General features: G+C 40.2%; 1 protein-coding gene across 1 annotated transcript in view; it reads left to right on the top strand.

Moving 5' to 3' along the window:
* The window catches only part of NEK8 (NIMA related kinase 8), a 196830-nt gene that overhangs the window by 125329 nt on the left and 56525 nt on the right, over positions 1 to 14976 (top strand). Inside the window, exons 6-7 of the mRNA XM_053706189.1 lie at positions 6124 to 6203; positions 6929 to 7116. Coding sequence (XP_053562164.1) covers positions 6124 to 6203; positions 6929 to 7116 — 268 coding nt within the window. The remainder of the gene's footprint in view (positions 1 to 6123; positions 6204 to 6928; positions 7117 to 14976) is intronic.

Raw genomic sequence — 14976 nt, 5'->3', positions numbered from 1 at the left:
AATTTAAAGGTATGGAGATTGAACGCTTGATTCTTGGTCAAAGAGGTTTCTCTGACTCTGTGATTAATACTATGTTACAGGCTCGTAAATCTGTATCTAGAGAGATATATTATAGAGTCTGGAAGACTTATATTTCTTGGTGTCTTTCTCATCATTTTTCTTGGCATTCTTTTAGAATTCCGAGAATTTTACAGTTTCTTCAGGATGGTTTAGATAAAGGTTTGTCCGCAAGTTCTTTGAAAGGACAAATCTCTGCTCTTTCTGTTCTTTTTCACAGAAAGATTGCTAATCTTCCTGATATTCATTGTTTTGTACAAGCTTTGTTTCGTATAAAACCTGTCATTAAGTCAATTTCTCCTCCTTGGAGTTTGAATTTGGTTCTGGGGGCTCTTCAAGCTCCTCCTTTTGAACCCATGCATTCATTGGACATTAAATATCTTAATTGGAAAGTTTTGTTCCTTTTGGCGATCTCTTCTGCCAGAAGAGTCTCTGAATTATCTGCTCTTTCTTGTGAGTCTCCTTTTCTGATTTTTCATCAGGATAAGGCAGTGTTGCGAACTTCTTTTGAATTTTTACCTAAGGTTGTGAATTCCAACAACATTAGTAGAGAAATTGTGGTTCCCTCATTATGTCCTAATCCTAAGAATTCTAAGGAGAAATTTTTGCATTCTTTGGATGTTGTTAGAGCTTTGAAATATTATGTTGAAGCTACTAAGTCTTTCCGAAAGACTTCTAGTCTATTTGTTATCTTTTCCGGTTCTAGAAAAGGCCAGAAAGCTTCTGCCATTTCTTTGGCATCTTGGTTGAAATCTTTAATTCATCATGCCTATGTCGAGTCGGGTAAAACTCCGCCTCAAAGGATTACAGCTCATTCTACTAGGTCAGTTTCTACTTCCTGGGCGTTTAGGAATGAAGCTTCGGTTGATCAGATTTGCAAAGCAGCAACTTGGTCCTCTGCATACTTTTACTAAATTCTACCATTTTGATGTATTTTCTTCTTCTGAAGCAGTTTTTGGTAGAAAAGTACTTCAGGCAGCGGTTTCAGTTTGAATCTTCTGTTTGTGTTTTTCATTAAACTTTATTTTGGGTGTGGATTATTTTCAGCAGGAATTGGCTGTCTTTATTTTATCCCTCCCTCTCTAGTGACTCTTGCGTGGAAAGATCCACATCTTGGGTAGTCATTATCCCATACGTCACTAGCTCATGGACTCTTGCTAATTACATGAAAGAAAACATAATTTATGTAAGAACTTACCTGATAAATTCATTTCTTTCATATTAGCAAGAGTCCATGAGGCCCACCCTTTTTTGTGGTGGTTATGATTTTTTTGTATAAAGCACAATTATTCCAATTCCTTATTTTATATGCTTTCGCACTTTTTTCTTATCACCCCACTTCTTGGCTATTCGTTAAACTGATTTGTGGGTGTGGTGAGGGGTGTATTTGTAGGCATTTTGAGGTTTGGGAAACTTTGCCCCTCCTGGTAGGAATGTATATCCCATACGTCACTAGCTCATGGACTCTTGCTAATATGAAAGAAATGAATTTATCAGGTAAGTTCTTACATAAATTATGTTTTTTCTCCTAACCTTCGGTCGAATGACTGGGGGGCGGAGCCAGAGGGGGGGCTATATGGACAGCTTTTGCTGTGCTCTCTTTGCCATTTCCTGTTGGGGAAGAGAATATTCCCACAAGTAAGGATGAAGCCGTGGACCGGACACACTGTAGGAGAAAGAAATTTATCAGGTAAGCATAAATTCTGTTTTTGCAAATTTCTGGGATATCCTCTGGTTCTTTAATGGTGATCAGCTTGGAGTCTTTAGTTATGATAAGGGCAAAGGGGAATCCCCATTTATATTGTATTTGTTGTTTCTATAGAAGTGTTGTTATGGGCCTTAGGGAGCTTCTTCGCTGCAAAGTCCGTAGACTTAAGTCCTGGTAGAATTGGACCATATTCCCCTGGAACTTAAAAGTTGGGTTTTTTCTTGAGGCCTGTAGAATTTTTTCTTTATCTGGAAATAAGGTTCGCTTTATCACCACATCGCGGGGGGGAATCCCATTTTTTGGCTTTGCCTTCAAGGTACGATGAGCTCTTTCTAACTGAAGAATGTAGTCAACTGGCGTCCCAGTGATCTGGCTGAAAATTTGGGATATATTTGCTGGAAGATCTTTATTAGTCACTTCCTCAGGAACTCCTTTTAGTCGAATATTGTTCCTCCTGCTCCTATTTTCAAGGTCCTCCAGTTTATCCTGAAGTTCCAGCAGGGTTTGTTTTTGCGAGGAGACTGTTTGAGAGACATCATCCAAGTTTTCTACCATGGAGTCTTTTTGGTCTTCTAGGGTTTCAATTCTGTTTCCCAAATCCACCAGATCTGATTTAATCTCGGATAAGCTACTGGTGACAGATGTGTGTATAAAATCAATCTTTTCCCAGAGTTTCTCAAAGTTATCAGCAATGTCTTTTTTAGAAACCATGGTTCGTAGATCTGCTTTTGTTTGGGGTAGTGTTATCCTCTGGCTGATGCAGGGATTCATTGTCTTATTCTTCTTCAATGTCTAAGTCCTTGGTTGTCTTGCCCGACTGGGGAGGTTTAAAGAAAGTAGACATTGCTGTAGTTTTCAAGGATTTATCTCCCTTCACTGATCAGAGAGTAGCGAAAGAGCCCTTTACATCATTAAAGGGACATTAAACACTAAATACAAGCTAGATAGAATGATGCATTCAAAGAAAAGATTAGTCCATGACTACTAACATGTAGATATATTTTTTAAAGTTTCATTAGTTGTTTAAAAAGTGACAAAATAAGTGTAAAGTTTTAGTGTCTATAAAACACTGTGAGCTGCCATGTTGTAACTCGTGTTACCTTCTCTGCTGTGGCCAATTATGGACTGTTATAAATTGGTCACTAGAGTGTGCAGCCAATGGTTGTGCTGGATTTAACAGTGTTCTGCACTTCCATTTCTAACAGGAACTGAAAAGCTCACAATTTCAGAATGGAATTACAGGCAAAGAGGACAAAATAAATAATTAAAGTATATTGCAGAGTTGTTTTATATATACAATTTATCATTTTATATTACCATCTCAAACTGTTTAATGTCCCTTTAAGACCCACGAGAGAGTTATGGGTTTACATATATTTAGGCAGTGAGTTAGTCAGGCCCCTCCATCTTCTCAGCCTGTGTGTTTGCATGTCAGCTAATAAGGCTGGGGGTAGTATCAGAGAGGGTTCCTGTAGTACTTGACAAATGGACAAATTACAAAGGATTTGTAAAAGTCTCTTTAGCCGAGAACTAAATATGTAGAATCGGGATCAGAATATAGAGGTTTAAAAAGGGATTGCACTCTCCTATTCCTGGGGAATGCCAGTGTGTCAGGGGTGCTGTCAAAGGTTCTGACTGGGGCCTTGTTGTTATTTGCAGCTTGAGGTGTTAATATTGGCCGCCCAGAGATGTTGCTCTTATTATTTGTTTTCAGGTGCTATGGTTGTCTGCTTATTGGTGTTGCTATCTGAAGAGAGGGTGTTAGCTGGGGTTGCTTTAGCTCGAGTGTCTGGTGGACCCTTTACTGTTTGCACTCCTGCTGAGCCCAATTTGTGTGTTTCCAGATCTTTTTAAGTTGTTATCTCTGTGGGCAGTGTTGGGTCCTTTTTTTGTTTTTAACACAATGGAGGAGGACCATGGTAATGTCTCGATCTACTCATAGACTCGCATGGCCCGGCAACAGGAGGGGGTATGTCTTGGAGGGGGACTGTATTTTCTAAATGAATTATCCCCTGTGTCGTTTCTAGTGGCTTTAATGTCTGTCAGTCCCTTTATATTCAAGGGCTTTCTTTCCCCTCTGGAAGCTCTATGCAGCCGTGTATTATAGGCAATGCAAGCCTGACTACAATGTGTCAGGTCACCTGCCAATCTCGAGTGCGTGTGTAAGAGTTGTTGCACACTTACTTTTTAAGTAAATATGGCGGCCTCCTCCCCGCTGCTCCACAGCTCTCCCGGTCTTTGCCTCCTGTGTCCTGCACCTCAGTACATTCTCACACCTCAGAGCTCAGCGTTCCAGATGTATTCCTGTGGTTATATGGGATCTCGGGTGCTGGCTCTCACATTGCCCCTCAGGTCGTTCGGCTCCAGCAGTGGCCAGTGTCTTCCCGCCTCCAAGCTTCTTGCGCTGTGTCTCCTCTCTCCGAGCCAGCTGCACCAGCCGACCACCGTATCTTGTGGCGTGTGGGTTAATCACCCCTCTATTCGGGAGTCCTCTGTATAGTGAGCCTCTCTTCTGGCTGTTCTGCGGGCCACAGTCCCCGACCCTGGGCTATAGTTTTAGTGGCCGGTCTTCTATCCCGCAGACGCCTGAAAATCATTCAGCTAACGTTCTCAATAGACTCTAGACTTGAGTCAAAGTGTTTTCCTCCCTTAGATGTCACTTTTATCGATTGTAGATCTTTTAACAAAATTTTTACTGCCGGAGCTAATCTCTCACACGACTGCACTGCTTGAAAGTTGGCTCCACCCCCCCTTGTATGCCATTTTAACCCGTATATTAAAAAAAAGTTGTATTATTTTATGTAGATCTGCTAATTCTAACATTGTTTACATCATCACTAGATGTAGATGTTCCCAGTACACATATTGAGCCAGATCTATCAGCATTTTGCAAATTGGGTTTAAAAAGTAGTCATTATCTAGACTGTGTAATACCTTGAATTCTGATCATAGTACTTGGGTTCAGGTGCATTAAATCAGTTGTCTTTGGTGCCAAACTTTTTTTCTTTCTAAGTGATGGATCAAACACACACATTTGGTAGAGGACACTTCATATGAGGTTTGCCTTGGTGTAGTCAATTGTGCCTTGCCTGAAATATGGTTCTAAAACTTCATTATTTTATATATAAAAACATATATTTGACCTCTTTGAAACGTTGATAACGTTTGTTACTGCTTCAATTGTGTTCTTGTCTGGTCTCCTGATTTACTTTATTCCTTCTTTCTGAACTTTCCTCTACACATTTCCAGATTTCACACGATTCTTTCCTATTTTCAGACAGTGACCCCTCAAATGGGCAGTTAGACCTTTTGTACAGGCCTTGAAAAGATAATTACATTTAAACTGACCTTCAATGTGCCTGTTCTGTCATGGAACTATAATCTGGTGTTTCCTGCTGCTCTTTGAACTGATGGCTCTCAAATGGTTGGTCAGCAGATTATTATTATTTTTATTTTCTAATGCCAGGTAGCTGATTTGTTTTACAGTACTAAACATTTTGTAGGGAAGTAAAGTATTATTGTGCTAGTGAATAATTCTGGTAATTTAATACATTGTCTTTTAACATGGGGAATTAAAAAGTAAGATGATGAAACTCAAATGCTATTGATGTTAAATCCCATAAACTAGACTTTCCCCTCAGTTTGGAGTTTTTTTATAATAGGGTTTCTTTGTGGTTTTATGGAGGTGAGGATGGGAGCAACCCTCACTACTGGTACTCACTCTGAGTTTCTCTTTTTTATTACTACTTTTTGTATATATAAGCTGTTAGAAATCTAAATAGGATTGTGCTTATCACTTTTAAAGGGACAGTCTACTCCAGAATTTTTATTGTTTAAAAAGATAGTTAATCCCTTTATTACCCATTCCCCAGTTTTGCATAACCAACAATGTTATACTAATACACCTTTTACCTCTGTGATTACATTGTATCTAAGTCTCTGCAGACTGCCATTTATTATGTTATGTGATTCATATTTTCAGATTTTTTTCTATGCTTTTTGCGCTCATAGGGTTAGAGTGCAAGAGAAAACAGTTTACTTTCAAATCATAATACGAACTCAACACGACGCACCCAAAAAGCTTACTTCTAGCCCAATACTTCTTACTTCTAGCCCAATTAATGCCCAATATTTGCTATGATATATCATGATTAATGTTCTGTCATTGGTAATGTGACTCAAGATATCATTTTTCCATCTGCTTTCCTTATGTTATAGTTATGCTATGAAATGGTAGATGGCAAGACTTGCTTAGCAAGATTTCCTTTCATGTCTCAAAGATGAAAATGGATATCTAGCATATACATACACTCAATGTGAAGATTTATTTGTAAAGTGTTTTGTTTTCCTTTCTGCAGAGTAGAGAAGCCTATAACGGCTGTACCTGCGGTGAACCGTGGACGGCCGGCAAGTCAGATCCCCAGTGCTAGATCAAGAGGTTTGGGGCTGCCATTTAGTAACACTTTGCTTATATAATTGCTTGTGTAGCAACTACACAATTAGTATAATATTTGTTTGCTAAACCAAATGACTCTGTAGATCCTAGTAAAATGTTGTATGTGTGTTCTGTGCAGCACTGCTAGGTAAACATACAATCACCAATCATAGAAAGTGAAAGCTCACAGCATTATTGACTATGTAATTCATAGATGTAAATTTGCTGTGTGTCTGTTACCTTTTGCATTGTACCTTTGACACAAAATAACAGACACTGAAAATCTGCATTTTTCAGTGATGTAACTGTAGTTTAGCACAGCATGTAATACTAAGGTAATATTGAAGTAACTATATGACATTGGTTGTCTATATATCACATTTGGTTAAATACAACATTACTGCACAAAAGCATTATCTAGTATCTTGACAGATTCTGCTTGTTTTCATATTTTATTTGTGCTGCAATTTACGGGATCACTCTACCATTTCCTGGGACATGGAATGTTCTCATCTGTCTTTCTAATATGAATATCCTGTCAGCTATATCATTACAGTAATAAAACACTGCCACTGTTTTGCTTCCCATTTACTAAAGGTGAAGTATAAGAAGGAAGATTTGCTTCCATCATTTCTGTATTTGCAGTGACTTGTCTTATGTATTAAAGGAATATATCACCATATTTGTAGCTGTCATATCCTATTTCTCTGTTGATTTGTTATGAGCAGGTGGCCGTGTTGGCTATTCTCCAGCAAAGCCAGGTGTCCCACCCCCTCTGTCCACTGTGTACACCTGGGGAAGTGGAATAGCATCTCCCTTGAGACTCCCAATGTTAAACACTGAGGTTGTACAGGTATCAGCTGGAAGGACTCAGAAAGCTGGCGTTACAAAGTCTGGGAGGCTCATCATGTGGGAGGTGAGCAGCACATGTCAGAGAAATACTGTGAAAAAAAGAAAACAGTTCAAATGTAAGGAAAAACTGGATGTCAAATGAGCCACGTTTTTATTGTTTGTCATTTTGTTATACATATGAAAAAGCACCAATTCAATATTTTTACGTAAAAAGTTATCTTTAAGACCTGTGTTTTGATTTTAAAAATAACAGGAAGTGCATGTTTGTGCACACAGTTAAATACAAGCAACAGTGCATTTGCTTTTTTCACTTTTATGCCCCTTTTACCAGTGTTCAGTCGGTCCTCAAATTTCAAAATAATCGTTTCAAACTTTTTTTCTTTCCTGTGACATAGAGAGTCCACAACGTCATTCCAATTACTAGTGGGATATTCATTTCCTGGCCAGCAAAAAAGGAGGAGGCAAAGAACACCCTAGCAAAGCTGTTAAGTGTAACTGGCTTACCCATAACTCCCAGTCATTCTCTTTGCCTCTGTCAATGGAGGTTGTGCAAAGTTGGTGTCTGAAGATATTTAATCCTTTTATGGGTACTTTTCCCTGCAAGCAAGGATTGGGGTCTAGCTGTGTGCATGTCAATCTCTTGAGTAAAAGTAGTGGTGGCTTTTAGCAGTTAAAAGGCGGCGAGGAAGTCTTTGCTTTACTTTTAACACTTTGCTACTCCATTGTAGAAAGCCAGAGTTGGTTACTCTGTTCTTTCTTTTCCTACAGGTCTATGATAGGGAGTGAAGCGCCTGCCACACCTAAGGATCAGCAGCTATCATGCAATTGGATCTAAGGAAGTGCTTTTGCCTTCTAGGTACAGAAGGACTGCAGAACTTACAAGGTTAATCCTCATTTCTTCTACAAGATACAGCGAGTCCACGGATTTCATCCTTACTTGTGGGATATTATCCTCCTGCTAACAGGAAGTGGCAATTGTACCACAGCAGAGCTGTATATATATATATATATATATATATATATATAGCTCCTCTTTTCCCTCCACCCCCAATCATTCTCTTTGCCTGTGTTAGTACTAGGAAGAGGTAAAGGGAGGTATTAGTTTTAGTTTCTTCAATCAAGAAGTTTTTTATTTTAAATGGTACCGGTGAGTACTATTTTCCTCAGGGAAGATATGGAAGAAGATTTCTGCCCTGAGGTTGATGATCTTAGCAGATGTAACTAAGATCCATGTTGGTTCCCACAGAGCTTCTGAAGGCAGTACAAGAGAAATCTTCAGTGTGGAAAACGGTTTCATGCTACAAGCAGCATTGAGGTATGTTCAGTCCTTTATTTCTGAGGAGACTTAGTATATCAGAACTGGCTGACATTTTTTTTCCCTGCAAGGGAAGGGGTAAGCAGTAGACCTGTAAACAAAAGGGTATTACTGAAATCCTGTGTGTATTATTTTTATTGACATAATATGGGCTTAATGCAGCAAAGGGCTTATTGCAGCATATGTCAGAGACACTGGGAGAGGCAGCTTAACGTTTTTTTTATTGATAACAAATAATCATATGGCTGTTTAGTGAGGTTGTATTTAGGGGACCACATGGCTTATTGCTAAACCGCTTCCCATGCGGTTGTTCAGGCTGATGAGAACGTTGTCCATGATGGGCGGGGCCTATTTTCACGTGCTCAGACGCGCAGTTTACTCTGACTGAGAAGGCAGCTGGCATTAGCTCCGTTTGGGCTCTTCCCTTTGGGTTGGCCACAGCACCCAGGATCTTCACAAAGGTTCTAGGGTCCCTTGTGGCGGTTCTCAAACCGCGGGGCATAGCAGTGGCGCCTTATCTGGACAATATTTTGATCCAGGCATCAACTTATCATCTGACAAAATCTCACACGGACACAGTGTTGTCTTTCCTGAGAACTCACGGCTGGAAGGTGAACATAGAGAAGAGTTCACTAGTTCCACTGACAAGGGTTCCCTTGGGAACTCTGATAGACTCGGTAGACATGAAAATATTTCTGACGGAGGTCAGAAAATCAAAGATTCTAAATACTTGCCGAGCACTTCAGTCCATTCCTCTGCCATCAGTGGCTCAGTGTATGGAGGTGATTGGATTAATGGTAGCGGCAATGGACATCATTCCGTTTGCTCACTTTCATCTCAGACCACTGCAGCTGTGCATGCTCGGACAGGGGAATGGGGACTATGCAAATTTATCTGGATCAAGAGACCAGAGACTCTCTACTTTGGTGGTTGTTGCCGGATCATCTGTCCCAGGGGACTTGTTTCCGCAGACCCTTGTGGGTGATAGTGACAACGGACGCCAGCCTACTGGGCTGGGGTGCAGTCTGGAATTCCCTGGAGGCTCAGGGTGTTTGGACTCAGGTAGAGTCTCTACTTCCAATCAATATTCTGGAACTGAGAGCAATATTCAATGCGCTTCAGGCGTGGCCTCAGTTGGCTTCGGCCAAATTAATCAGATTCCAGTTGGACAATATCACAACTGTGGCGTATATCAATCATCAGGGGGGAACAAGGAGTTCCTTAGCGATGATAGAAGTATCAAAGATAATCCGATGGGTGGAGGCCCACTCTTGCTATCTATCGGCAATCTACATCCCGGGAGTAGAGAACTGGGAAGCAGATTTTCTAAGTCGTCAGACTTTTCATCCGGGGGAGTGGGAACTCCACCCGGAGGTGTTTGCCTCATTGATTCGCCAATGGGGCAGACCGGAATTAGATCTGATGGCATCTCGTCAGAATGCCAAACTTCCACGTTACAGATCCAGGTCGAGGGATTTTCAGGCCGAACTGATAGATGCCTTGGTCGTTCAGCCTAGCTTATATGTTTCCACCGTTTCCTCTCCTTCCTCGCGTGATTGCTCGGTTCAAACAGGAGAGAGCTTCAGTAATCCTGATAGCGCCTGCGTGGCCACGCAGGACTTGATATGCGGATCTAGTGGACATGTCCTCTCTGCCACCGTGGAAACTTCCTTTGAGACAGGACCTTCTCATTCAAGGTCCTTTCCAACATCCAAATTTAAATTCTCTGCAGCTGACTGCTTGGAGATTGAACGCTTGATTTTATCTAAGCGGGGATTCTCTGATTCGGTCATCAATACTTTGATACAGGCTCGTAAGCCTGTCACTAGAAAAATCTATCATAAGATATGGTGTAAATATCTTTATTGGTGTGAATCCAAGGGCTACTCATGGAGTAAAGTTAGGATTCCCAGGATTCTGTCTTTTCTCCAAGAAGGATTGGAGAAAGGGTTATTAGCAAGTTCCTTAAAGGGACAGATTTCTGCTTTGTCAATTTTGCTTCACAAACGTTTGGCAGATGTGCCAGATGTTCAGTCTTTTTGTCAGGCTCTATCCAGAATTAAGCCTGTATTTAGACCAATTACTCCTCCCTGGAGTTTGAATTTAGTTCTTCGAGTTCTTCAAGGGGTTCCGTTTGAACCCATGCATTCCATAGATATTAAATTGTTATCTTGGAAAGTTTTGTTTTTGGTTGCTATTTCTTCTGCTAGTAGAGTTTTTGAGCTTTCAGCGTTACAATGTGATTCGCCTTATCTTATATTTCATTCTGATAAGGTGGTTTTGCGTTCCAATCCTGGATTTCTTCCTAAGGTTGTTTCAAATAAGAATATTAATCAGGAAATTATTGTTCCTTCCTTGTGTCCTAATCCTTCTTCTAACCTGGACATGGTCCGTGCCTTAAAGTTTTACTTACAGGCAACTAAGGATTTCCGTCAATCATCTTCATTATTCATTGTTTATTCTGGAAAGCGTAGGGGTCAGAAAGCTACGGCTACCTCTCTTTCTTTTTGGCTGAGGAGTATCATCCGCCTGGCATATGAGACTGCTGGACAGCAGCCTCCTGAAAGAATTACGGCTCATTCTACTAGGGCTGTGGCTTCCGCATGGGCCTTTAAAAACGATGCTTCTGTTGAACAGATTTGTAAGGCTGCGACTTGGTCGTTCCTTCATACTTTTTCCAAATTTTACAAATTTGATACTTTTGCTTCTTCTGAGGCTGTTTTTGGGAGAAAGGTTCTTCAAGCAGTGGTACCTTCTGTTTAGGTCTCTGTCTTGTCCCTCCCGTTTCATCCGTGTCCTGTAGCTTTGGTATTGTATCCCACAAGTAAGGATGAAATCCGTGCACTCGTCGTATCTTGTAGAAGAAAAGGAAATTTATGCTTACCTGATAAAATGATTTCTTCTACGATACGAGTCCACGGCCCTCCCTGTCATTTTTCAGACAGATTATATTTTATTTTTTACAACTTCAGTCACCTCTGCACCTTTAGCTTTTCCTTTCTCTTACTAAACCTTCAGTCGAATGACTGGGGGTGGAGGGAAGGGAGGAGCTATATATACAGCTCTGCTGTGGTGCTCTTTGCCACTTCCTGTTAGCAGGAGGATAATATCCCACAAGTAAGGATGAAATCCGTGGACTCGTCGTATCATAGAAAAAAATCAATTTATCAGGTAAGCATAAATTTCCTTTTTAAAACAGATCCCTTCTGGGACTTAATAATCCTTATAGTTTAAGGATTCATATTGGGGACACAATATTTCTCTTATTCAAAAATGGCACTTATTAGTATGAGCAGGACACCTTGGCTAAGGGATGTAGGAGGTTAAAATTAAGGAGACACTATATTTTTTAACCTTTTCTCTCATTATTTTTGATGGGAAGTATATTTTTTTTAATAGCCTAACTTGAGGGCTTTTTTAGTTCTAGGCCTTTGCCTTATATACAAGGGAAAGTCTTTTTTGATTAATATAGAAAGCCATTTTTTAAACTGCCGGCATTTTCGCTCACTTTTTTCTCTAATGAAAATATCTGTGCAGTTAATATCGGTCCCGATCATGTGACCTAAACTTCTGGTTTCACGGAGCGGAGCAGTTGTAGACGATTGCGATCTTGTGTTTCAGAGCAAAGGATCTACAGTTAGAAGTTTTTTCTTATGCCTGCTTTTAGTCCTCTTCTACGGATTGTTTAAGAGGAGAGGAAATCTCTACAAAGAGTTTCGTTTTTCCTCTTACTAGTGGGGTGTCTCTCTGGCTGGTAGGCGCCTCAGGCAATCTGAGATTTTTGTTCTATATAACGTATTTGATGTTTATTTTCATTTTATGCACCATGAATAATTCATTTTGTATTATACACACTGAATAATAAATTTGGTAAATACATTTTTTATTTTTTACTAGTGGGACCTTTTTACTCCATAACATGGACTCTGAACAGAATCGGTCCATTTATATGGATAAATGTTTATTATGCTTAGAGGCTCAAATTGTTCTTCCTATGCAATTTTTCTCCTCTTGTTTAACTAAAAAAAATTAAGGATAAATGACTCCCTTCTGAGCCAACTGTCTCTCAGGATTATGCTGTGCATTGCATGCCTTAGCTTTCTCCTCAAATGTCCCAAGCCTTAGTTGTTTCTCATACTGTGCCTTCTGTGTCCTCTCAACCTCCTGGGGTGTTTATTTACCTGGGGAATATGCCGCTCAGGTTTCCTCTGCTGTTACAGAGGCTTTATATGCTTTCCCTTCCTTGGGTAAGCGCAAGAGAAAATCTAAACGTTTGCCTGATACTAAGGTTCCTCACTCTAGAACTGCATTAGCCACTCTGGATCAGTTGTCTGATGAGGAGAATTCTTCAGTAGCTTCTGAAGGTGAGATCTCAGACTCTGACACTTAAAGGGACAGTTTACTCAAAAATGTTCTCCCCTTTAATTTGTTCCCAATGATCCACTTTACCTGCTGGAGTGTATTAAATTGTTTACAAGTAGCTCCTTTACCCTTATATTGGCATTTGAAATAGTTAATTTAACATGTGGTATCCCCACCTATTCTGAAAGTTTGTGGCCGCGCGTACCAGCTATAGATAAGCTGTGCAAACACAGCCAGCAGAAGAAATTACACTCCCAGTGTGATAAAGCAGAGATAAGGTAATAAATTGTTGATTTTCCATTGTTCTCTCAAAGTATTGGTGATTGTTTTAAGGACAGATATAAGATAAAGAAGCAGGTATATGTGCACAATGTGATACAGTAATGATATCTGATTATACCTACAAGCTCAACCTATTTTATTAGGCTGTGGCTTCAAAACACAAAATCAGAGATTTAATATACAGAAATAAACCTTAAAAAGCTAATTTTCATACATTTTTTACTCTGCAGTTGGTAAAAAAAGCAATTGTAAACACATTAAGGGAAAAACTATTTTACAGTATACTGTCCCTTTAAGCAGAAAAATCTTCAGAATCTGAAAAAGTAAATTTTAAATTTAAGCTTGAACACCTCTGGTTACTATTGAAGGAGGTCCTAGCTACGTTAGACGACTCTGAGCCTTCAGTTGCTGCCAACCCTACTAAGTCTTTAAAACTGGATAGAGTTTATGATTCTCCCTCTTCTGAGGAAGTTTTTCCTGTTCCAAGGAAGATTTCTGAAATTATAGCTTAGGAATGGGACAAGCCAGGGGTTCCTGTTTCCCCATCCCCTTTTTTAAAAAAGATGTTTCCTGTTGCTTACTCTATTCGTGACTCGTGGTGCACTGTACCTAAGGTTGAAGGAGCTATTTAAACTTTTGCTAAGAGAACTATCATTCCTATAGAGGATAGTTGCTCTTTTAAGGACCAAATGGACAAAAACTAGAGGCTTACTTAAAAAAGATGTATGTTCATCAAGGACTACAGTGGCAACCAGCAGTGAGTATTGCTACGTTAGTGGGAGCTGCATATTATTGGTGTGATGCATTGTCTTATCTCATTACACAGGAAACTACAGTAGAGGAGATCCAGGATAGGATCAAAGCTCTCAAATTGGCCAATACTTTTATTTGTGATGCCAATATGCAGATAATTCGTCTGGGAGCTAAGATGTCTAGCTTCATGGTACTAGCCCACATGGCTCTGTGGTTATAATCGTGGTCTGCCGATGTTTCTTCTAAGGCCAAGCTTTTGGCTTTACTCTATAAAGGACATACTTTGTTTGGACCTAGTCTAGCAGATTATTTCAGAGATAACAGGTGGAAAGGGATCTTTCCTACCTCAGGACAAGAAAAATAGACCTAGAGGTCATCAGACCTCTAATTTTTTTTTCTTTCATAACTTTAAGGGACCAAAGTCCTCCTCTTCCTCTTCCAAACCAGATCAACCCAGATCTTCTTGGAAATCCAACCAGCCCTGGAACAAGGGAAAACAAAACAAGAAGCCTTCTGCTGACTCTAAATCAGCATGAAGGTTCCGCTCCCGATCCCAGTGTGGATCTTGTGGGGGGCAGGCTTTTTCTTTTTCATCAAGCCTGGATACGAGATGTCCCAGACCCTTGGACAGTGGACATAATTTCCCAGGGTTACAGGATGGGATTCAAGTCTTGCCCTCCAAGAGGCAGATTTCTCCTGTCAAGACTGTCCTCATACCAAATAAAGGAGGTCTTCTTAAACGGTGTAAAATACCTATTTTTTCTGGGAGTTATTATTCCTGTCCCTCTAGCAGAACAGGTTCTAGGATTCTATTCAAATCTATTTGTGGTTCCTAAAAAGGAAGGAGTTTTTCCCACCATTCTAGACCTCAAGTGTCTCAACAAATTCCTCAGGGTTCCATCCTTCAAGATGGAAACTATTCGTTCCATTCTTCCTTTGGTACAGGAAGGTCAGTTTATGACGACCATAGACCTAAAGGACGCATACCTTCATGTTCCCATTCGCAGTGAACACCATCAGTATCTGAGGTTTGCATTTCTGGACTAGCACTTCCAATTTGTTGCTCCTCCATTTGGTCTAGGCACGGCTCCCATAATATTCACAAAGGATCTTGGGAGCGCTATTTGCTGTGATCAGATCCCAGGGAATTGCGGTGGCGCCTTATCTAGACGTCATCTTGGTTCAGGCATCATCTTTTCAACTAACTGAATC

This window comes from Bombina bombina, chromosome 3, assembly GCF_027579735.1.
Source record: "Bombina bombina isolate aBomBom1 chromosome 3, aBomBom1.pri, whole genome shotgun sequence".
Taxonomy (NCBI): domain Eukaryota; kingdom Metazoa; phylum Chordata; class Amphibia; order Anura; family Bombinatoridae; genus Bombina; species Bombina bombina.
This window is presented reverse-complemented; position numbering and strand designations above follow the sequence as displayed.